This window comes from Anabrus simplex, chromosome 13, assembly GCF_040414725.1.
Source record: "Anabrus simplex isolate iqAnaSimp1 chromosome 13, ASM4041472v1, whole genome shotgun sequence".
Lineage (NCBI taxonomy): Eukaryota > Metazoa > Arthropoda > Insecta > Orthoptera > Tettigoniidae > Anabrus > Anabrus simplex.
Genome location: NC_090277.1, coordinates 96120823 through 96146076, shown reverse-complemented (window position 1 = coordinate 96146076; position 25254 = coordinate 96120823). Strand labels below are relative to the sequence as shown.

At 40.7% G+C, this 25254-nt stretch overlaps 1 protein-coding gene across 2 annotated transcripts in view; it reads left to right on the top strand.

The window, feature by feature from the left end:
• The window catches only part of LOC136884665 (ankyrin repeat domain-containing protein 29), a 141280-nt gene that overhangs the window by 113585 nt on the left and 2441 nt on the right, over window positions 1–25254 (top strand). For both annotated transcript variants that reach the window (XM_067156915.2, XM_067156914.2), the window contains 4 exons: window positions 13751–13849; window positions 17277–17375; window positions 19609–19806; window positions 23598–23693. In XM_067156915.2, the coding sequence (XP_067013016.1) occupies window positions 13751–13849; window positions 17277–17375; window positions 19609–19806; window positions 23598–23693 (492 nt within the window). The remainder of the gene's footprint in view (window positions 1–13750; window positions 13850–17276; window positions 17376–19608; window positions 19807–23597; window positions 23694–25254) is intronic.

The window sequence follows — 25254 nt, the reverse complement described above, 5'->3', positions numbered from 1 at the left end:
CTTATGTAACATATGGAACGGAGTCGCACAAAGGAATACTGTTAAAGGTGACCGAAACGCATCAGTGAGGCCCATGAGGCTCCGTATCGTGAGTGGAAGTTGGTCACTCAACGGGAAATTGCAAGATTGTATCTTGCTCATTATTACACATAAACTTCATGCTGAGTCCGTATTGTCATGAGTATTAACTTGGGAATCGTCTTTATTGTTAAGATTACTGCACATTAAGCTATAATAAGGAGACATGTTTCGTCCCATTGAAAAATATATTAAGGACGAAGTTCACCTATTTGATAAATATAATAAAACCTTTGGTAAAAAAAAATATCTTTAAATTAACCTGCACATGGGTGTAACATAGCTCACAACATCAAAGTATTGCATAATAATGTTTTAACTGTATCACTATGTCCGTGGACTGCACAGATTTAATGCAACGTGCCTTATAAAATAAATTGATCACCGAGCTCGATAGCTGCAGTCGCTTAAGTGCGGCCAGTATCCAGTAATCGGGAGATAGTGGGTTCGAGCCCCTCTGTCGGCAGCCCTGAAGATGGTTTTCCGTGGTTTCCCATTTTCACACCAAGCAAATGCTGGGTCTGTACCTTAATTAAGGCCACGGCCACTTCCTTCCACTTCCTAGGCCTTTCCTATCCCATCGTCGCCAAAGACCCATCTGTGTCGGTACGACGTAAAACAAATTCTAAGAAGAAGAAGAAGAAGAAGAAGAACAAGAAGAAGAAGAAGAAGAAGAAGAAGAAGACGGAGAAATAAATTGATAGTGCTGATGTTGATGACCCAGCTTCGAAATTACGAATTATTTCATTTTCACGCCCTTTATGGCCCCTGTCCTTCTTTGTTCATTAATTGTTTGGTTCCTCTACCTTGTGTGAGGCTCCTCCCCTGTGGGTGGGGGCGGTAGAATAGCATCCACAATATCCCCTGCCTGTCGTAAGAAGCTACTAAAAGGGGCCCCGGGAGCTCTTAACTTGGAATCGTGGGTTGGCGGCCACGGGGCCCTTAGTTGAGTTCTGACATTTCTTCAACTTATGCCAGGCTCCTCACTTTCATCTACAATGCCCGACCTCCCTTGGTCGACTCTTGTTCTTTTCCGACCCCGACGGTATTAGGTTACGAGGCCTAGGGAGTCTTTCATTTTCACGCCCTTTGTGGTCCCTGTTTCTCATTGACGAATACCTTCATTTTTCGAAGTATGACGTGATTACTGCTGATCTGTGCTTTCTGGGTGACAGTGGATTAATGAAGGATATGTAAATTTAAAGTGTTCTGTTACTCAGGGAACTTACGTTCCTTTTTGATTCGTTAGTGCCTTTTTCGCCTCGATAGAATAATTGAGGACCGTTTTTGCATAACTTGCTTTCTGCAAAAAATTGGAAATTTACTTTTTTATTGATTCACATTCATATTGAAGTCCTCTATAGGATGGTGAAACCTGTTTTTGTATAACTTGCTTCTTGCTGCAGTAATAGTCGATAAAATTTAGCGAGCTTTTGCAAAACTAGCTTTCTACTACTTTAGAGTTACAGCAAAACTTGCTTTCTACAGGAATGATTTTCATTTTGAAGTAATTGAAACTGTTAATCTTTATAACTGCATGGATTTGGTTTAAAATTAATACGACAATGGTTCTCTTGATGGTGTTAATAAATATCTGATAAAATTAGAATGATACTATTTTCCTTTCTTTTTGTGGTTTCTTTTATATTCATATAGCGTATATGCCAAAGACAATGTTTAAATTATTTTGAAGACTATGATATCGAATGACTTTGAGTGAAAGCTGGATAAAATGTCCATGTAAATAAATTTCATAGAACAAGAATAACATTCTCTTCTGAATTAACTGATGGTGGTGGTGATTATTGTTTAAGAGGAAGTACAACTAGGCAACCATCCTCTATATAACACTAATCAGAGGGAAAACTGAACGGGATCCGACACTTCGAAAAATGAAGGTATCGGCCAAAGGAAGAAAAAAGCCACGAAGGGCATGACAATGAGAGACTCCCTAGGCCTCCATACGTAATACCGTCGGGGTCGGAAAAGAACAAGAGTTGACCAGGGGAGGTCGAATAGGATAGATGAAAGTGAGGAGCCTGGAACAATTAAGTGGAAATAATGCCAGGACTGAGCTAAGGGCCCCGTGGTCGCCAAACCACGCTTCAAAGTTCAGAGCCCCTGGAGCCGCTTTTAGTCACCTCTTACGACAGGCAGGGGATACCGATATTCATCAGAGTGTACATATCAGAAATTGCAGGAATGGTGTACTGTAAAACTTACACTGTTATTAAATACGTTTAATTGATGGAAAAACCAAGATAACTCATGTTTTAGTAAAATTACTAACACTTTCTTCACTAATATTTTGTGTAGAATGCAAGTTTTGAAAGAACTGTTGACTTTTGAACCCTCATACAGTGTACAATTTTTAAATTAAATAAAACTCAAAGATCACCCTGTAATAAGCACTAATTATAAAGTTGATCAACAAAAAAGAAAGTTTATAACTGAAAAGCCCTTCTTGGAAAACAGATTTTTGTCTCCTGAAAAATTTCACTTTTTCACAAAGCAAGTTTTGCAAAAACGGTCCTAAATTTTTGTTTTATTTTGTAATTCATTTCAAAATTGTTTCGTTGAATAAACAGTAGTTTTATTGTAAATTTATTTTCCACTTCATTTCTTCAGTTGTACTTTATCTTAAAACAAAAATCACCACCACTGTCATTGAGATGTGTTTTAAGCCAGGAGATCCCAAGGATTGTCTGGCTGCCAATGTTGTTGCTTTCTTAGCACCACCCAGGGGTCACGTGTAGGGAACTTTGAGGTTAATCCTACGGACGTGAAGCAACAGCGTACAATGTAGGAACCTAGGTCGATATGTAATGTGATGTGTTAGCGATACGCTAAATAAATAAATAAATAAATAAATAAATAAATAAACCACCACTGTCGGACCCCCTCCCATTTTTCTCTCTTCTTAGTGTTAATAGAGGATGGTTGCCAAGCGGTTCTTCCTCTTAAAGCAATAATCACCACCAATCGTGTCCGGCTCCATGGCTAAATGGTTAGCGTGCTGGCCTTTGGTCACAGGGGTCCCGAGTTCGTTTCCCGGCAGAGTCGGGAATTTTAACAATCATTGGTTAATTTCCCTGGCACGGGGTCGGGGTGTATGTGTTGTCTTCATCATTTCATCCTCATCACGACGCGCAGGTCGCCTACGGGTCTCAAAAGACCTGCACCTGGCGAGCCGAACCCTTCCCGGGATCTCCCGGCACTGAAAGTCATAAGACATTATTATTATTATTATTATTATTATTATTATTATTATTATTATTATTATTATTATTATTATTATTATTATTACCAATTATCTCAAGAAGTCCCCAAAATTACTATGCTTGTTTTGAAAGTCTCGTTCGTGTTCGTCTTCTGGTCCTAGGCCTATTTCTTCGAGGTCTTAACGGTAACATACCAGGGAATGGTTTGGTTTTGAGTCAAAATTGTTAAAACTGCGTTTTGTCATAGTTGTCTCTCCGTCGTAGGTGACTTCGGAAGCGAGCCCTGCATTTGCGCGTTGTGTCCGTGATCGTCCCATTCTTAGAGTAGATTCCTTGTCTGGATACATTCCCTGTGGTTGGGGGACGCAGACGAAGAATACACCCACGGTATCCCCTGCCTAAAAGGGGTGGCCAAGGGATGATTGAATTAGAAGCATGAAACTACTTGTGATTATTACCATCACGCGGGGAACAGCATGGGTCGCCTTAGTTTGCGAGTTATAGGCTACTACTAGGACGACTTCACTTCTCTTGGGGAGCGGACGCATACTTCCCGTCGCAGCAACTTCAAATCTTTTGCTCGGCCGGGTGGCCTTCATCTATATTCGCTACCCAGCCGACCTCAATTCAAACATATAGGCTGGCACCTAGTTGGAGGTCAGCCTTCCCAACACCACCATGCACACCTGTCTTCTCAGCGGTGTTGATCCCGCTCTCACCGATACTGACATATATCACGAACTCCGCTCAACCGGCGCCCCCGTCTACGATGCCTGCAGACTGTTGGATGGCACTACTGGATTACGGTCATCAAAGGTTCTTCTTTATCTCCCCAGAGTGGACGATGTGACCCGTCTCCTCGACACCGGCGTTACTATCTATCAACGCTTTTACCAAGTGGAGCCTACCCCTCCGAACATCATCGCCCAACTCAACACAGATCCTGCTAACCTGCTCGCCGAAGCTGATTCTCCACCGAGGACGCCGCAAGAAGAGTCACTGCCCCCTTTTCCCACTTCCACGACCACCACTACCACCACCACCATTACGACTTCAGTCTCTACCCCTTCCAATACTCCCCCCGCTACTGTAACAACCTGTCATCCTTCGTCAATAATGATATCATCCCTTCCTCTTACTTCACTTCCCGCACAATCTATCCCCCAGCAACCCGCTACGAACGTCTTGGATTCCCACGCAGCACCGCCACCGCCACCGCCACTATCTCCATGCCCTGACGCCGCAGCAACCGCCGAGTCTCTGTCATCGCCAACGCAACTACCACCATCATCCACAGCTATGCCTAGCTGTGTACTTCGCGGCATCGACCCTACAATCTCATCACAGGAAATACTCCGGGAACTTCAAGCAGCTGGTGTCCCCGCCCGCCGTGCGTCCAGGATCCAGAACGACTCCGGTCCTACATACATGGTCAGACTACACCTTCCAACTGCCAACGATGTACACCATCTTATTCACAACGGAGCAACTATCTACCGCCATCGGTATAAAGTGGAACCCTCTCGTTCATCGCCCCTACAACTTCGTAATTCCCTTCCCAACACGTCTCGTCGCCCCCGGCCAGCCCCTCCATCCTTCGAACCTCGTCAACCAGCCTGTCCGCCCCTTCCCCCGACAAGTTTCTTCGCTACACCCCTTCCGACGTACGAACTCCTTCGTCTCCTCACTACCTCCCTTTGTAATCTCACCGCTACCCTCAATCTTCTAACCTTTCATCTCCACCCAGGCACACCGCTCTAACCTTCACACCTCGTACATAGCCCATCTGTCCTTGTAAATCTGTCATTAAAACCATCGATAACCGACACGTCCTTTCTTCTCATCTCCATTACTTACTCACATCGCCTTTTTCCCCATCTCCCTCTTTTTCTCACTTCTTCCCAACCCCGTCATCTCTCCTGGCCAGAGAGAGGGCGACACCCTCTAGGTGGCCCGCCCCACCCCTTCAGGGTGGGGAATGAAAGCATTGAAACAACAACAACTACTACTATGTTAGGTACACAATAGGTTTGTCATTAGTAGCAGCAGAGAGCGGTTTCACTGTGACTTTACAGTACCTGTGATTAATACCACTATATGCGGAACACCAAGGGCTTACGTTGCCTGTGATTAGTATAACTATGTGAGAAACACCATGGGTTTCCGTTGCCTATGAGTGTCGCCATTATGCGAGAAACACCATAGGTCTGCGTTACCTGTTCGCCAGGTGCAGGTCTTTTGAAATTAACCAATGATGGTTAAAATTCTCGACCCTGCCGGGAATCGAACCCGAGACCCCTGTGACCAAAGGCCAGCACGCTAACCTTTTAGTCATGGAGCCGGTCTGTAGGAGGAGGAACATCATGGCTTGGAAACATCAAAGAGTGAACTGGAATTAACAGTGTTGAAAGACTTTTTCATATAGCAAGAGATCGCACATTCGCTGCAGTGATCACCATCGTAAGGGGAACCTGATATGGTACTTTGATGAAGTATACCTCCATTTCTTTTAAAAGCCAGGTCTAGGAAGCCAAGAACGTCAGAGATGATTCGTCGTGCTGACCACATGACACATAATCTGCAGGCCTTTGGGCTGAGCAGCGGTCGCTTGCTAGGCCATGGCCCTTCGGGGTTGTTTTGCCATGTGTGTGTGTGTGTGTGTGTGTTTTTTAACAAGTATGTTGGCTCTTTTGAGGAAATTCACCTTTACAATACTAACATTATTTATTCCATTTAGAATAAAGTTTATGGGACATGTTTCGTCTCGTCAGTCACTAGAAGGAACAAAAACCAAAGAGCAAAGATACATATACATTACAAAAAAACACTAAAATATTTTTTATATCTTAGTCTTTAGTGATTACCTAGTCTTGAAGACTGTAGTCAATGAGCCACCATGGAAACATATGAAATGTATTGAAACATGCATTCAGTTGAAAGGGATTCACACCATTAAGGTGTTTTTTCACAAACTGTGTCTTAAATGTTTATAAAACCTTGGTTATAAGTCTTTTTTTTAAAAAAAAGGGGGGGGGGGCTCTTATGGAGCACTGCTGTGTGAAACAGGCTATATCAAAATGTTACTCTGTCCTTAAAGTTACAATTCTTGGATTTGTTCCAAAATAATAGTACTGTTTCATAATTGCCGAGTTAAAATATTAAAATGCCAGTTCTAACATACGGCTAGCAAGCTGTAATTTTAACATTCTTGTTGTTGAATAAATTGAGTTCCGGGCCAGTTGGCCGTGCGGTTAGGGGCGCGCAGCTGTGAGCTTGCATCCGGGAGGTAGTGGGTTCGAACCCCACTGTCGACAGCCCTGAAGATGGTTTTCCGTGGTTTCTCATTTTCACACCCGGCAAATGTTGGGGCTGAACCTTAAGGCCACGGCCGCTTTCTTCCCACTGCTAGGTCTTCCCTATGTCATCGTCGCCATAAGACCTTCCTGTGTCGGTGCAACGTAAAGCAAATTAAAAAAAAAAAAAGCTTGAATTTCTTTTGACATATCAACGAATGAACCTTCTCGATTGCGGTTACTTTTAAAGTATTAGGCTCAGTGATGATGACTCTATCTTGACCTTTTCTTCTCAAGGCAGACTTGCGATCATAGCTTGTCCTGTGTGACGGGTTATAACTCTGTCTCCTGTCTCGAGTAATGAACAGTCATCTGCATGTATTACAGGAACAGTGTGACACGAGTCCTCCATTTCTCACACGGCGTGAAGCTTGATATTAGGAACAGACCACAGAATTTTAGGCGTGAGGTTCCTAAAAATACTAAATAGGCGCTAACATTAATTAAAAACAGACTTCACAAATGTTAGGATCAAATTAATTTCAACACAAACATCAGTTTGACTTACCATTTACAATACTAGCTTGTATATCTGCAGTTGACGGGATTTTTTTTGTAATTGCAGCGGTAATTGGAAATACGTGGCAGTAGAAGAGACATGAACTAAACAGATCAGGGGGTTCTCAATCTTCTTGATTTTGAGAACTACCCCACACGTCATACTGAAACAGGACTATGGGAATGAATAGATTTAATAAATAGATACCGTGCGAGTTGGCCGTGCGGTTAGGGTCGCGCAGCTGTGAGCTTGCATTCGGGAGATAGTGGGTTTGAACCCCACTGTCGGCATCCCTGAACATGGTTTTCCTTTCCCATTTTCACACCACGGTCGATATTTTCTCATATAATATTGTTTCTACGCCCCATTAACTACTTTTACGGTTTTCGGAGACGCCGAGGTGCCGGAATGTTGCCCCTCAGGAATTCGTTTACGCGCCAGAAAACCTACAGACACGAGGCTGATGTATTTGAGCATAATCTTGACTGAGTCAGGATCGAACCTGCCAAGTTGGGGTCAGAAGGTCAGCGCCTCAACTGTCAGAGCTACTCAGCCCGGCTAGTAACGTAGAAATGAAAAGTTTATCACAGGATAGGGTGACATGGAAACAGGATCAAACCAGTCTATGGCCTGATGACTCCAAAGAACAGTAAAATGTATAAATATTTACATTATTACATGACAAGGAGTCTTTATAGCCTCAGATCTAATGCACTTACCACTTTCTAGGGCTGCAAGTTTTGTCAGTACAAGCCCCTTTGATATCCCCCTGCCTTTCCCGTCCTTGGCTCACCAAAAACCTTAGATGTGTTAGCGAGACGTAACTACTAACAACAATCTTTATATATAAATGAATGTATGTCTCGAATGAACTCAAACTACTGGAACGATTTCCCTGAAAATTTCACAATTTGTTCTTATAACCTCGGGGAGGGAGGGGGGGGGGAGAGGAAGTGGTTTGAATGAAATCTGATGGGGTAGTTCATCCAAATGGCACTGTATTTGGCTCGGCATAGGAGCTGAGAAGGGTGAGAAAAAATAGGGGAAGGTAAGCAAACCGCATGACAAGTCGGATTAGCGGGTTGCCTAACCAACAGTATGTAAAGATTATGTTGTGTTTCTTAAAACTTATCTTTTTCTACTTCTTCTATAATCAGTATAAATAAAAATATAAAGTCCATGGCATAGGGGGTGAGAAGTAATGAAGAAAGAAAATATCGAAAATGACAGATTACGGGTGAATGTGTGTGTGTGTGTGTGTGTGTGTGTGTGTGTGTGTGTGTGTGTGTGTGTGTGTGTGTGTGTGTGTGTGTGTGTGTGTGTGTGTGTGTGTGTGTGTGTGTGTGTGTTCAGCGTAGCTCTCAACCAAACTAGATACACATATAACTTAATATCTGGAAAATTTACTGTAGAGGCAAAAACAAAACAAAAAAAAAACCCACCCTAGCACCCGTAAAGGAAGGGGTGAAATGTAAAAATGTAAAATTGAAAAAAATGACTGATATTAGTGGCGAGGGACCCTCCGTGGCCCAGGCGGCAGCGCGTCGGCCTCTCACCGCTGTATACCGTGGTTCAAATCCCGGTCACTCCATGTGAGATTTGTGCTGGACAAAGCGGAGGCGGGACAGGTTTTTCTCCGGGTACTCCGTTTTTCTCTGTCATCTTTCATTCCAGCAACACTCTCCATTCTCATTTCATAGCATCTATCAGTCATTAATAAATCACTTTCGGAGTGGTTACCCCATCGTACTAATAGCCTATATCTGCTTCCCTGACCCGGTCAATGACTGGAAAACAGGTTGTAGGTTTTCATTTTCATTAGTGGCGAGTTCATAGACTTTAGGGTAGCTGAGATGAACCGGGACACTCTGGATGCCGTTTGAGCCAAAGTTCATTCCCAATCGGGATGCGAGTGAGGAGTGAAAGGAATGTCCGAAATGACCGAGATCATGGATGTACGTGTGGATATTCCAGCATAGCTCTCAACCAAACATGATACTCATGACTTACTGTTTGGGAAAGAAAACTGTAGAATAAGACACCCCTACGGGCGGGGATTGAAAGGGGGGTGAAATATTAAAATAATAAAAAACGACCAATATTAAAGGTGAAAACTATGTATGTTAATATAGTTTTTCTTTTAAATTTAATTAAACGGTTTAGAAATATCTAAACGGCGGGCGAAGCCGCGGGCACCTGCTAGTAAATATATAAATAGATTTTCAGTCACGTCCAGGAAAGTTTTCGTATCTTCTGCTCCCCAAAGGGCTATGAATTTCTACTTTTAGAACAATTACAGTATTTCAGCGCTATGAAGGTCTGGAGATCTAACAGCTCAAGTTCTACACGAGCAGCCATATTATTTCAAAAATATTTCAAAACATAAGAGCGCCGCGCTGAGTGGCTCAGACGGTTGAGGCGCTGGCCTTCTGACCCCGACTTGACAGCTTCGATCCTGGCTTAGTCTTGTTTTCCTGTATATGGCGGGACCAAGGCTATGAAGCCTGCTATTCTGTCCGACCATACATACACCTACATGAAGATTTAAATATGCACTAAATAATCTACAATTTAATATCTTAAGATATCAATTACATGTTTTAATTAACCTAATAACTTAGCTATGATCTAATCCTAGTATGTTATGAATAATAATTATTTATTAACCAGGTTTGACAAGAGTTTCTTAAAGCGGAGGTGGTTTGACACGCTCCTAATTTCAGCAGGTAGGGAATTCCAAATTCGGCTGGCGGCGACTATGAATGATCTACTGTAGCCAGTTGAGCGGTGAATTGGAATGCTTAGTATTGAGGTGGTGGATGATCTGGTAGGAATACTAGGTGATGCTAGGTAATGGAATTGTGTGGCAAGGTATTCAGGAGTGTTAAGGTTCAGTGTACGATGTAACAGGGAAACAGTGTGTAAATTTCGTCGTTGTCTTAAGCGTAGCCATGAAAGTCTTATCAGGTGCGTGATATTTATCGGTAGATTTACTGGCACGTAAAAGAACTCCTGCGGGACGAAATTCCGGCACCTCGGAGTCTCCAAAAACGGTCAAAAGTAGTTATTGGGACGTAGAAACAATAACATTATTATCAAAACATAGAGTGGTTGATAATGTTAGGCTATTGGTATCATAACCAACTTAACGACTTGAAAGTTGCTACATGCTGAAATATTGTAAAGGGCGCATGGCGCATAGTAGTACTATTATTCAGATTCGTACAATAATGTTTGAACAAAAAAATACTTGCAGGATGACGGCACCAAATGGCATTCAAAAAGCGTCCCGTCTCCATGCATAAATGGTTAGCGTGCTGGCCTTTGGTCACAGGGGTCCCGGGTTCGATTCCCGGCAGGGTCGGGAATTTTAACCATAATTAGTCAATTCCCCTGGCATGGGGACTGGGTGTATGTCATAATTTTATCATCACGACGCGCAGGTCGCCTACGGGAGTCAAATCGAAAGACCTCTCCGGAGGCCTCATGCCATTATTATTATTATTATTATTATTATTATTATTATTATTGAAAAAGCACAAATTTTAGAACACCAAAAGTGGTTTTCCATTGTATTTCACTAAGCCGGAACAGTTCCTTTATAGACCACGGCCGCAGCCACCTTACCTTCTCTGTAAATCACACCACCAACACAAATTTCCGTGGTCCGAGAGACTGGGTAACCCTCCAGGAGGCCCTCCGTACCCTGTCTGGGTACAGATTGAAAACTTCGCCCCCCACCCCGCCAACATCTAGTAGGTGGAGATTACTGTTTTAAGAGGGAGTACAAGTAGGCAACCATTATCTTTATAACACGAATCAGAGGGAGAAAATGGAAGGGATCCGACACTTCGAAAAAGGAAGGCATCGGCCAAAGGAAAACAAGGGCCACGAAGGGCGTGAAAATGAGACTCCGTAGGCCTCGGAAGCCTAATACCGTCGGGGTCGGATAAAACACGAGTTGACCAAGGGAGGTCGGATAGAATAGATGAAAGTGAAGATTCTGGTACAAGTGAAAGCATTGGCAGGACGCGGCTAAGGGTCCGGCGGTCGCCAACCCACGCTCCCAAGTTAAGAGCCCCTGGGGTCCTCTTTAGTCACCTCTTACGACATGTAGGGGTAAAATAGACATTTGATTGAATCACGCGGTCTAAATGACCGATAGGTAATTTAATTTAGGAGCGTTGATATCAAAATTATCAAATGCGAGAAACAATGAATTACAGTCCTTTGATTTTGACTCATTGGGCACGCCTCATTTTGACGTCCAGACCTAAAGAAAGCCCATGCTACAACAGTCCCGAAGGGCCATGGCCTATCAAGCGACTGCTGCTGAGCCCGACGACCTGCAGATTACGCAGGGAGGTTATGTCTTGTGAGGGGCCCATGGCTGTCCTTAATTCAGCAGATGAAGAGTGATTTTACATACTGATAAAGTTACAGCACACAACACAGTATTATTTGTATCACAGAGGGTTATTCCAAACTTTGGCAGAGCTTCTTTCGTCAGTAGGAGTGAAAATCCACAGCCTGTTTCCAGTCATTCGACCGGGTCAGGAATAGAATGAATGAATGAATGAATGAATGAAGCCCCATCTAACGGCGAGGATAGGAATTGTGACGGCTGCCGAAGCCTGTCGCACTCCTCTGGGGCAATGAGATGATGTTGGCTAGTGTTGCTGACATGAAACATGACAGGGAAAACCTGTCCCTGCCTCCGCTTTGTCCAGCACAAATCTGAGTCACGGAGGCTGTCAATAGGAGTACGGTACTTATTTCTGAAAGAATGTGGGTTTCCCAACCTGTTCTAATAACAACCATCCCTTGCTGCCACTCACAACAATCAACAAGAATTTTGAAATAATTACCCAGTTCTGAGAACCCAGTAGTCAGCGAAGATGCGATAACATCCTCCTCATCTAAACCCTAAAGTTTCGAGGCTGTTTTATAACTATCAGCAGTCAGTGTAGATAAGTAGGCCTACAATGGACGGTTGAGTTGTAAATAGTAATAAATTATTTGGTCCTAGGAACGAGATTATTTCTTAATGTTGTGACAGCGTCTTTGCTTACTATAATTAGAATATACATTTCTTGTGTGTGTGTGTGTTCGTACCATTTGGATTTGAAATTAAACTGTGTAACTTACTATTATTATATACGGTATATATATATATATATATATAATTCGCTGGGGTCATCAAGGACCACGTTAAGTCTTGTTGCATTTGACACTGAACTTGGCCTTCTTTAGAGTCCAAATTTCCCTCATTCTTTGTGAGTGGGCCTGCTTACGCTCCTCTGTCCAAGGGGCACCGTGTCTTCTCTTCGGTTGCTCGTCTCGGTTTAGCCCGTTCGTCAATATTTTCTTGCGGAAGCGATCTCTGTTAAGGGCGTCTTCAGCTGAGATATGTAGCATTTGCAGGTCTTCTTTGGTATTTCTAAACCAGGGAATTGTAGTTTTGGGGTTTGAATCAAAAAAGTGAAAGATTTCTTTAGTTAACCTTCTTCCATCCATTCTTTTCAGATGACCGTAAAATCGTGCCCGTCTTTTTCTGATTGTGTCGGTAATTTTCTCTATTTTGCTGTAGACGTCCTTGTTGGATCTCTTTTGATGAATTCCATTTCTGTACTTTGATCCCAAGATTCCTCTCACAATTTTGCGTTCTCTTTTCTCCAGTTCTTCAAGGAGTCCTTTGTTGGCATTTAGAGACAGGGTTTCGGCTGCATATAGAACTACTGGCTTCAGAACTGTTTCATAGTGACGTATCTTGGTGTTTTGGGAAAGGCATTTTTTGTTGTAGATTGTGCGGAATATTTGGTAGGCTATTTCCAGTTTGCGTACTCGCTCCTGAAGTGCTTCTTTGTCCAGTCCATTTTTCATGATCTCACCCAGGTATTTGAATTTGTCCACTCAGGTGATGTCCCCGTATTTTGTATGGAGTTTTGGTGGAGCCTCTTTGATGTTAGTCATTACTTCTGTTTTCTCAAACGATATCTGCAAACCAGTTTGTTCGGCAATTTCCTTTAAAATTTCAACTTGAGCTCTAGCGGTTTCTATGTCGTTTGAGAGAACAGCAATATCATCGGCAAATGCTAAGCAGTCTGTTGCGATCCCCTTGGATTTTGTTCCTATTCTCAATGGACTGTAGTTGGTTTCCTGTAATCTCACCCGCCAGGTTCTGATGATCTTTTCAAGAACACAGTTGAAGAGTATCGGGGATAGCCCATCACCTTGTCGGACTCCTGTTTTGATGTCAAAGGAATGCGAGAGACATCCGTGGAACTTCACCTTGGATTTTGTATCGGTCAGGGTGGCTCTATAGGCTATTATTATTATTATTATTATTATTATTATTATTATTATTATTATTATTATTACCATCGTTGTTGTTCATTGTAGTAATGTACAACCTTGTACTACGAAATAAACTTGTAACTTTCAGGAAACGAGGGGCCCATTTTCAATTATTGCAGTGTGGCCCAGAGCTTCCTTTTGAACATAATGATAAAGAGCACTAATAATACAGATCCTGAATGGTAGGCATTTATAAGAATGTAAATAATCCAAGCACTGCAAAATATCTTTTCCTCTTTCAGACGGGAACAACGGCACTGTTCTTTGCAGCACAGGGTGGATTCCTGGACATTGCTCAGATTCTGCTGGACAGCGGTGCTCCAGTGGATTCTCCAAGTGTGGTGAGTTGAACAAAATCATTTAGTCTGGTTTTCGTAAGAAAGAGCATGGCAATGTTTCGGGACTAAATAAAATGACTGCTTGCTTCATTCCTGTTGGTTAATAGGTGACAAATGTTGCCAGTGCCTGTTGATGGTACCGTGTTAAGACTTCCTATTTGTTTACATACTCAGAATACAATTGCACTTGGGGCGAGGCAGCGTTAGGCCCCATTCACAATGAAAAACATTAACATATATAATATAATAACTTGAACACATACAATTATTGAGATGTAGATATTTAAAATGAAATGAAAATCCACAGCCTGTTTCCAGTCATTTGGCCAGGTCAGCAATGTAATGAATGAAGCCCCCATCTAGCAGCAAGGATGGGAATAGTGCCGGCTGCCATAGCCTTCGTACTCTCCTGGGGCAATGATTAATGACTGGCATATGAAATGAAATGATAATGGAGTGTGTTGTTGTGGGAATGAAAGATGGCAGGGCAACCTGGAGTACCCAGAGAAAAACCTGTCCCGCCTTCGCTTTGTCCAGCACAAATCTCGCATGGAGTGACCAGGATTTGAACCACGGAACCCAGCGGTGAGAAGCCAGCGTGCTGCCGCGTGAGCCATGCAGGCTCATTTACAACGAAATATGCAAACATAAATGTTAGCCAATGATAAAAGAGAACAAGCTGACAGCTGATTCAGAATGGTTGCTTGTAACCAGATGGAGAAAAATAGGTTATGTACGTATAACAACCGAAACCACTGTTTCTATTTACTTTCCTTTGCAATTTAATTATTAAATTGATGCCCATATGTTAGCTTTAAACACTCTCTTACCGAGCTTGATAGCTGCAGTTGCTTAAGTGCGGCCAGTATCCAGTATTCGGGAGATAGTAGGTTTGAACCCCACTGTCGGCAGCCCTGAAGATGGTTTTCCGTGGTTTCCCATTTTCACACCAGGCAAATGCTGGGGCTGTACCTTAATTAAGACCATGGCCGCTTCCTTCCCACTCCTAGCCCCTTCCTGTCCCATCGTCACCATAAGACCTATCTGTGTCGGTGCGACGTAAAGCAACTAGCAAGAAAAACAAAAACAAAAAAAAAACCTATCTCTTTGTATGATTGGTTTTTTCTCGTACAAACGGGGATGAGTTTGATAAATTGCAACCAGATTTTCATCCGACATCATTGTGCAACTACGAATCGGACGATTTCTTATGTTCTCCATAAATGTAAGTTCACAAGCTTGGACCTTGCGTTAACATTTCACATTTTTATGTTTATGTGAACCATCGTGAATGGATCCGTTATATTGCACGGCATCTAGTTCTTATGTTGAAAAATGGAGCCTTAGTGTTTATTGCAGTTGGTACATGACGGCACGATAAGCAGCGGACATGTCATTGGACCGAGCGCAGTTGTCGCATTGCCAACAGGAGAATGCAAATTTTAAAGTAATGTATTTTGCAAGTGCTATAAATACAGAAACAATAGGACCAATTTAAAATGGAATGTGTGTTTATCAGTCATGAGCTAGCAAAGGGAACCATGCATCATCATGCACCTGGGATAACCTGTAGGATACTTATAATGCTGTCACTGAGAGAGGCAACGCATGAAGGAAAATGTGAACAAAGTCAGAACAAATTACCTAGGACCTTTAATAAAAGTGAATACACTGCCTAAGCAGTTTCTCCTGCTAAAAGACGGTGCTACCAAGCAGTGGTAACGTGTGGGTAAAACATCTGAGGGGTTCACTGCTTTGAAAAAAGTGTGTTCAGTTACCTGATGTTTACATAAATGTAAAATAGTGACATTGCTTAATTAAATGTATGGTAACTTAAAGGCTTTTCAGTCCGTCGAACAAACAAGTTAAATATTGATCTTACTCTATAATGTACTTCTAAAAAATCAATGAACAAAAATACACATTAAACAAAGAATGACATGTTTTGCTCTTAAAATTCATCATCAGATTCTATCAAGTCACATTCATACGCGTTTGGACAGAAATAAACATAAATACGAGGGTTGGAACTTAAATAGTGGCAACACTGCTGTGCAGACGCTATGCAATGGAATCTAATATTGTCGCTGATAGCACACGTTGGTTACATATCTACCGTACCTCAGAGCTAATGGACTCGCCCTTCCCACATCACCTGCGTGCGCACAAGCGAGAGAAAGTTACTTGTGAGCTAGCGGTCTAATGTAATGTTGTCGCTATGTTTTCCAAACAGGAACAACTGAGTTGGATCAAGATTGAATGTGCCAGAGGTCATACAGCACGACAGTGTCATCAAGGTCTTCAAGAGGCTTGCGAGGAATTTTCATTGTCTTACAGAACAGTGGCACGTTGAGTAAAAGCTTTCAACGATGGTCGGCAAACTGTGGCGAACATTCATCTGGCAGGTCGTCCTACGAGCGAAGAAGTAGTGCATGCTCTTGCCGAAACCAGACGATTCGTGAGCATTCGCTTCAGAACTGTTGCAGAGATTCGACAGGCAGTAGACCGCTCCATTCGCACCATCAACAGAACAGGCTCTGCTAAAGGTATACTACGACTTCCACATCGCTGGCAATGGGTTATATACAATGCTGGTGACTACAATGAAGGACAGTAAAGGTTGCTAACATGTAACTGTTTTGTATCTGTTGTAAATAAATAGCTTCCATTATTTAAGTTCCAACCTTCGTATTTCCAAATATTGAGGTTGATTTGATAGAACCCAATGATGTCCTTTTAAGAACGAAACATGTCATTCTTTGTTTAATAGTGTGTATTTTCATTCCTTCTTTAATGATTTTTTTTAACAGGTAGCCTATGTTGTAATACTTGCATTTGACATGTATATATGACAGACTTAAAAGCAATATTAATAATAAAAGCTTTTTAGTTACATTTAACAGTCAACACTGGAAAGTATGGCTTCCTTCTTCACAAAAAAATTGCTTCATTAGCAACGAGACTTTCTTTTGAATTTATTATTTTAACAATTATGGCTTGAAGGCACATGGTTCCAGTTCAAAGAAGTACCAAAACAAATGAGAAATAAAGAGAGAATGAGGTGTAATCACTATAACCTGATTGTTTCATATGATGTTGAAAACAATGGCACTAAACAAGGCCACACAGCTTGTTACAAATAGAGGATTTTGGAGACATTTATTAAATTCAGAGGCTTGCAGACTGAACACTTAAAGCCACAATAGTCTATAATGAAGATATAAATATATATATGTTTTAAATTTTAGGAAACTATGACCTCATGGGTTTAGCTGTGGGTAGAAGCTACTTACAAACATTAAAAAAAAAAAAAAAAAATCTTTATTTGTAGATTAATTTTTAGATTTCGCTTGTGAGGTAATGAGCTGACTAGTGTTAATGTAAGTACATGTGTAGCTATTTTCTATGTTTTAAATGTTGACTGTTTCAGGATGGCGGTACTCCTCTGTTTGTAGCCTGTCAGTGTGGCCATATGGATGTCGTCCAGGAACTCGTGAAGCGAGGAGCCAAAGTCAACACTCATATGAAGGTAAAACTCGAACAAACTTATCTTCCTATTTAGATGTGGCTCTTGAGATATTAATTTATTTCTAATGTTTGCTATTAATGCCTGTTGTACACCATCACGTTTTTCAATTCAATATTTCACAAGAAATGTTAAGCTCATGAAAGAATTGTCTCATAGAAGTTCACCTTTTCGGGACAAGTTTCGCCTATAATATAATAGGCATCTTCAGCCGTATTATCCTTAACGTAAAAATTACAGAAGTGAACTAGACTTCAGGTTAAACTTAAAATACTTCATAAAGTGGCTTATAACATTAAAATAAGTATTACAAAAACACTCTTGTTTAGATGAAATAAGCACTTGAGTGAGATTGACATTTGTGTTGTCATTAAAACATCATAGTGGGTAAAATAAGATTGGTTGTGTATGACGGTTAATATTTAAAAGCACTCGGGTAAACTTGTTTTTGTATTGAATATTGAATTTTCACGACCCACTGGTGTCCGGCTGGCTTTTTGTTCTGTACTTAACATCTCTTTAACACGTACTACATGTACGTAACACGACCTAATACATTGAAAGTCTGTTTCGATTGTTTTTGTATTCTTAAAACTTCTATCTTCCTAGGGTAAAACTGCTACTGCTGATTAATGCGATGATCAAATCAAATCAAATCAAATCAAAATCTCTTTATTTGCAAATGAGGTGTCTACCTCGGTGGCAAATGGTACACTAAAATACATTATTGTCAAGCACTAAATATTAAATTAAAAACAAGAGAAGAAAATAAGAGATTGTGGCAATTCAAAATCGTGAACTTACGAGTCGTGGTAAATGGGCTTTATCTGTGTGCATATTGAAAACTGAGCAGCCCTATATGGCTAGAGTAGAAGAGGAGACTTCAAGAGAAAGTTCTTCCCGTGGCTGGATATTATGTTTAGTGTAAAAGAAAATCCATTTATGGTGGGAGAATAGTCCACTTGTCATCCGCACTTGGCTGCTGACAGCCGTGGCCAAGGCTGCGTGTCTAGTATTCCATGAGACAATTCTTTCATGAGCTTGTACGTAGTTCAATACGGATCCCAATATTAAGTTTATTTATAACTTGCAACAAGAAAAGTTGTTGAATCTTGTCAAAGATTGTTCAGCGTTCGACAAGATCTGAAAAGATTTGGCAAGGTTTGATAGCATTTTGTTTTAACATGGAGGAAAGGCAAACAGCAGTTGTGGTTCTTCGACTAATAGTGGGGTGCACTCTTAAAAAGGAATAGAAACATGCAGTAAACCATAATTTACATGGGCAAATATATTAATGAGGTTATCTTCAATGTAATTTTTGCATTTGCAGATGTTATATTGCATTTCCTCACAATAATTCAATAAAAATTATAGCAGTGCAATAGAAATTCATATCTTATTACACAAAAACATATTAAGAGTTGCATAATAATAATAATAATAATAATAATAATAATAATAATATGTGAAGATCATTATAGTCGTGGGTTATGATTTATATTTCCGTGTTGACGTATGACTAATACACGGTAATAGTTTGAGGGATGTTCCACCATTCAAAACAATGTAAAATATTTGAAATTTATTAAGTGAAGACCAGTTTCGACTCCCTTGTAGTCATCATCAGTTCTTGTAGATAATTAAATCAATGGGAATCTGATAACAATCATCATGTGGATTGCCTACATACATCTCCATAGGTTGACAAAAAGTCATGACAAAATTATACACATAATGACAAATTATGTACACAATGACATGAAACACTTGGCACTTTAAGAAAGATTTGTCATTAGGTTTTATTTTAATGGTTCACATATTTTCCAGTTGATTGTAAGAAGACTGACAAGTTTGTTCGGTGTTCTACAAACACACGACGGTATACTTTTAACCCAGATCCAAGATCTGGAAAGGATTTTATATGAAGTGCTACATCATCATGTACCATATTTTATTTAATATTCATCTATGCAGGTGTTACAGGGCGTTTTAAAGTTGTATTGTGTTTGTCTGATTTGACTTGTTGGCTGATGATGGCACAAGTTTAGTGCCAAAACTAGTACCTCATGTTAATGACATGTGATTAATTCACATTAATAAATGTCTTTGTATTGAATAGGAGAACCCATATTCATTTCCATTATTGTGGTCTCCTAGTTAAATGGGAGGGGAAAGACACATACTATAGATAAAACTTTTTTTCTTTTCCTTAGATAACATTAAAACTCTGTTGTAGGACCGAGCGACTCCTCTCTTCATTGCTGCTCAGAATGGCCACCTGAAGGTCTTGTTGTTCCTGCTGACCCAAGGAGCTCAAGCCGACCCCAGGAGAACGGATGGTGCCACGCCTCTCTGGATTGCTGCTCAGATGGGGCACGACCACATCGTTAAGCAGCTACTCAAAGCTGGTGCTAACGTGGATGCAACTCGACACGTAAGTCTGTGCTCGTGTACATCTTGCAAGATGTCAATTCTGCGCTGTAAAAATTCATGAAAGATCAATTGTTGTAGCCATTACTGTTTCTGTGATTTGATGATCTGAACTCTTTTTCCAAAGGAGTAATAATACCTATAAACTTTTAAGACATTTTGGACTTCACCCAAAGCTAATCATATTGATTGAACTTACTCTAATACAATTTCTAAAATTAAGTTCAGAGGTAACTTCCTGATCCATTCTTGGTAACAACTGGTTTAAGACAGGGTGATGGATTGTCACCTCTTCTTTTCAACTGTGCACTAAAGTACATGGTACAAGAACAACTCAAAAAATATAAAAATTGGAACCCAGTAGGACAACATACATTTGAACTGTCTAGGATCTACTGATGATCTGCTCTTCTGGCCAATGATATTCAGGAAACAAAACAACAAATAAAATATTTACAGGAAATAGCTCAAAATATTCATTTGAAATTTCATTCGAAAAGACAGAAATTATGCTAACGGAACTTCCGCTTGCAAACAAAATTAAGCTGAGAGATCAAGAAATAAAAATCGTAGAAAAAATTAAATATTTAGGTGAAATAATCACATATAATGTGAACGAGAAACCAGCATGGGAAAATAGAATAGATAAACTGGTTACAGCACAGCATGTTGCCAAGAATACGGTATATATAATAAAGTGTCTCAATAGCAACCAAATTGAAACACTACAAAACAGTCACCCAGCCACAAATTACATATGCATGTGAAGCATTAATCAAAAGAACAAACACAGTTGCAATAGAGTACTAAAGTTAGAATAGTGAGAATGTGTTTAAATAAACATTATCAAGTAAGCGGAGTCTGGAGACTAGATTCCAATAAGACAATTTATAAAGAAATAGAACCTGTGACTAGCACAATTAAAGAGAAACTAATATCATTCTTAGACCATCTAATACGGTCACCAAAAAATGGAATCAGTAGAAAAATAAAAATAAAAATTATGGAAGAGTAAGAATAATATTAAATGGATCACGGAACTTAGACATGAGAGAGTTCCATATTACAATAGAAGATTTAAAATAAAAATCGTATGCATTCAACATACTGAAAGATAAACACACTAGACTAAAGACAAAAATCAACAAGCAGAGAATAGGAAAAGTGATTCCAGAAGCAGAAAGAAAATTACGTTCAGAAAAGATGAAACAGTATTGGGCTGACAAAAAGGAAAACCTCCATAAACCTGACTAAGTAGTCCTATGTTGGCTAAAAAATTGAAATATATGTGGTCATAGAAGGAGGAGAAGAAGAAGGAGAAGGAGGAGGAGAAGATCCTCCTCGGAGTTATGTTCTGCTACAACAACTATCAGTGATCACATTGGTTCTAAACCAACTACCATATTGCATTATGGTGTTATTATAATCAGGCATTGGCCCATTTTCATCATAGGGTTAGGAAACTCCCTCCTGTGGGTGGGGGTGGTAGAATAACACCCACGGTATCCCCTGCCTGTCGTAAGAGGTGACTAAAAGTGGCCTCGGGATCTGAACTTTGGAGTGTGGGTTGGCGACCATGGGACTCTTAGCTGAGTCCTGGCATTGCTTCCACTTACTTGTGCCAGGCTCCTCACTTTCGCCTATCCTGTCTGACCTCCCTTGGTGAACTCTTGTTCTTTTCTGACCCCAACGCTTTTAAGTATCAAGTACTAGGGAGTCTTTCATTTTCATGCCCTTCGTGGCCTTGACCTTTCTTTGGACAATATCTTTGTTTTTCGAAGTGTCAGATCCCTTCCATTTTTTCCTCTCTGATTAGTGTTAATAGAGGATGGCTGCCTAGCTGTACTTCCTCTTGAAACAATAATCACTACCACCCATTAGGCAACACCTAACACTAGTGTTCCATGAGCAATGGATTGCTCGGGGAACGCCAGTACCTTGGCCTGGGGCTTTGAGGACATGTAAAGAACATAGTGTATGTGGTCCCATAAATTATGTGGATATACTACGAGAATGCATGTTCAAAACCTGTGATACAATCTGGCAACAGCCAGGGGTGTTCCAGCGAACGCGTGATTCCATGCGACTTAGGGTGGAAGGCTGCACTGCAATGGATGGCGGTCACATAGAGCACATGTTGTGAAGAGTAGATCATGGACATGGTGATGATTGATGGTAGTGGACCATAACTCCGAAGACATTGGGTTTGTGACCGATGTTCTACAGGACCTTTTTTTCTTCGTCTGTTGTGTGCTGCCTCCTGTGTAAATATTGGAACATTTTCCCCTGTATAAGAAGGGGACAAGAAGTTATGTTATAATTATCGAGGAATCATACTCGTATCTCAGGTAGCTAAAATATTTTAAAGGGAACTAGGACAGCAAATGAAAAGAAAGGTGGAAGGATAATTACGAGGAGAGCAATAAGGCTTTTGAAGTGGAAAATCAACACTACAGCCCATCTTCAGTACGGGGTAATTAATAGGAAAACATTGGAAATGTGGAAGAGATATGGAGATAACGTTCCACGATTTAGAAAAGTCTTAAGATAGTTTACCCAGAGCAAAGGTATGGATCTGGAAAACAAATGATTGAATGTGAAAGAAATGTACAAAAATTGTTGCACCAGTCTGTGGGAAGGACAGAGTGGTTTTGGAGTGAAACTGGACTACCACAAGGAAGTGTGTTGTCGCCACTGTTATTGATAATGGTTATGGATGAAATGGTGAAGGAAATGAAGGTAGAATATGGTACGCAGGTGATATTGTGGTGTGGGGAGTAAACAGATAGGAAGCTAAAGAACAACTCTTACATATTGATTTAGATTATGGAAAATGATGGAATGAAAATCAGTATGGAAAAGAGTAAGTGTTGACCTGAGGAGAAAGGAAATCATAAAAATAAAGGGACAAAACCTTGAAAGTGTGGAGAGCTTCAATTTGTTGGGAAGCAAACTGATGCAGGATGCCCGTTCGCCTGACCTTAACACACAAACGTAGACGTGATCACTGAATGATACAACACAGACGCTAGTGTTTGGCGGACTCAACTTGTGTGTGTTGGTAGCTTAATGTCAGACGAACAGACAGACGTATGTGTCGATTTCATATGCTGCGACATCTCTTAGTGAAACGGGAAAAAACTTATGCATACACCTGGTATGTTAATGTCTGTACGGAGGATGATAAACGAGTAGATCAGTCTCAGGATGTTTGCGATCAACTTAAACTTGGAAATCTAATTTTTGATATGCTCTATTGGTGGAAAAGAATCTAATTCCCTCCATGAGAACTTAGAATTTCCATTTGGAATTGCTAGGCGGGCATTAATTCCATTGTGGAGTTTTATCTCCCGTATGCAGTTATCAGACTGTGCTTCATAAATAAGCTTCTGATAAGTTCACCTGCATACACCCCAGCGTCAGTGGGTAGGGTCTGACACATCCCACTCTGAAGAGTCTAGTGTCAGACCTAAGACGAAACGCTGGTTAATAGAGCAAACGCCGGACAAGCCATCCATCTAATTTTTGATCCAACTTAAACTTCACGATAAACTGTTGCAGGTATGTTTCGAGCTAGACTGTAAACCTGTTCCAAAAGAGTTTGTTTTAGGCACCCTGTGATTACCTGGCAAGCCTCACTCAGAGCTAGGTCCATACTTCTAGCATGGGATGAATTGTATCATGCAGGGCAGGCATATAGGGTTTGTGCCTCTTAGTTTCCTTAAAACTTTTCTTTTTTTTTTTTACTAATACTGACTTTCTGCTTGATGTTATTGCACTATGTTTTTCTTTCAGGATGGTGCCACAGCTCTGTTCAAAGCTGCTCACAAGGGTCACACCGCAGTGATCGAGGAGCTGCTCAAGTTCAAACCTAACCTTGGTCTTCTTCCTGTACGTATATATTTTTACATTATTCTGATACCACTCAAGCTTGAAAAATAGAACATATACAAGGGTAATTGTAATGATAGTTTGGGGAGGGGGGCACTAGAAAGGAAAGGTAAGAACAACTCTCAAGGAGAGGCCAGACCCTGTGCCCAACGGATTTCAACGAGCTTCACTGTACCTGCAGGATCCGCCTCGAACCAAGTGGAGGTATAGAACACTGAAAGGCGAACGCGTTTTATTTAAACATGTCATGTTCGCAATCTAATTATTTCCGAAAAATTGATGAATTCCCCGATTTCAATGCAACGCATGTATACTTGGGGAGTTTCAAGCGGGTCGGTAGCAGAGTGGTCACCATATTTGTCTATGAACTTTGACGATGCTGTATGTCTCGCTGTATGTATACTTTTTGTACAAAATAAATTATTATTTAAGGGAACGTAAAGATACAAATGCAGATAAAAATATTATGCAAACTGTGCTGAACTTCATTTTCTATCACAAATAAATAAACAAACAAACAAACAAACAAACAAACAAACAAATCCAGCATAGTAACTAAGAGAACGTTTGAGCCTATATTAATTTCAGTTAGAAAATAGTGTACTGCAATTCGCATAATATTTTTGTTTTCATGTTTATCTTCACGCTCCCTCAAATATTAATTTATTTGTACAATAAATATAGCTGCCATGAGACTCGAACTCGCATCTTCCTGGTTCGCAGACAAGTACGGGGACCACTAGGCCACCACCCTGTTTGACTGTGATGTAACTCTTCAAGTATATACGCGTTGCATTGGAATCAGGGATTCATAAATTTTTTGGAAATGATTAGGTTGCAGACCTGACATGTTTAAGTAAAATGTGTTCACCTTTTAGTGTTTTAAGTGTTCTATCTGAAGTGGATCCTGCGTCATGACATTTAATGTTGGGTTTTTTTTTTTTTTTTTTTTTTTAAACAAAAGCATATTGACCTAAACCCTTATTACCGCTGAGTGTCCCCCTACAGGTACATTGAAGTTTGTTCAAATCTTCCGGCTGCAGGATCTGGCCTCGCCTTGTCAGCCACAGACAAGCTTGTTTCTATTTCCCAACTTAATCAGGATGGCAGCCACCAACACTCAATGAGTAATCATCTTGAAAAGTCTTTCATTCTTGAGGCAAGATATGTAGGAAAAGAAAGATAAACACAGGAAACATGAAGAAAACAGAGGAAAAAATCAAGACCCCTCCATCAGTGTTGAAGGGTAACGTTTTGATGAAACTGGGAAGCAGGAGCTACATTGTTGCAGGCTGAGATGAATGGTATTGACTAGAAGGGAACCGATGAATGTTTGTGATGATGTGAAGGATAGTACAAGTTAATGTTCTCTGTGTACTAACAGGTTGAGTTGAACTCAGTGTTTACCGTAAGTTTGTAATTACACTACTTCAGTGCATATTTTGTTAAAATATTTGTATGGTATCCAATATTTTATAGTCGGCCACTGTCTTTTCAAGTTTCTTCATCATAACGTTGTTGATACTGTCCATAAGCGCATTAGCTACCTCACCGCAGACTG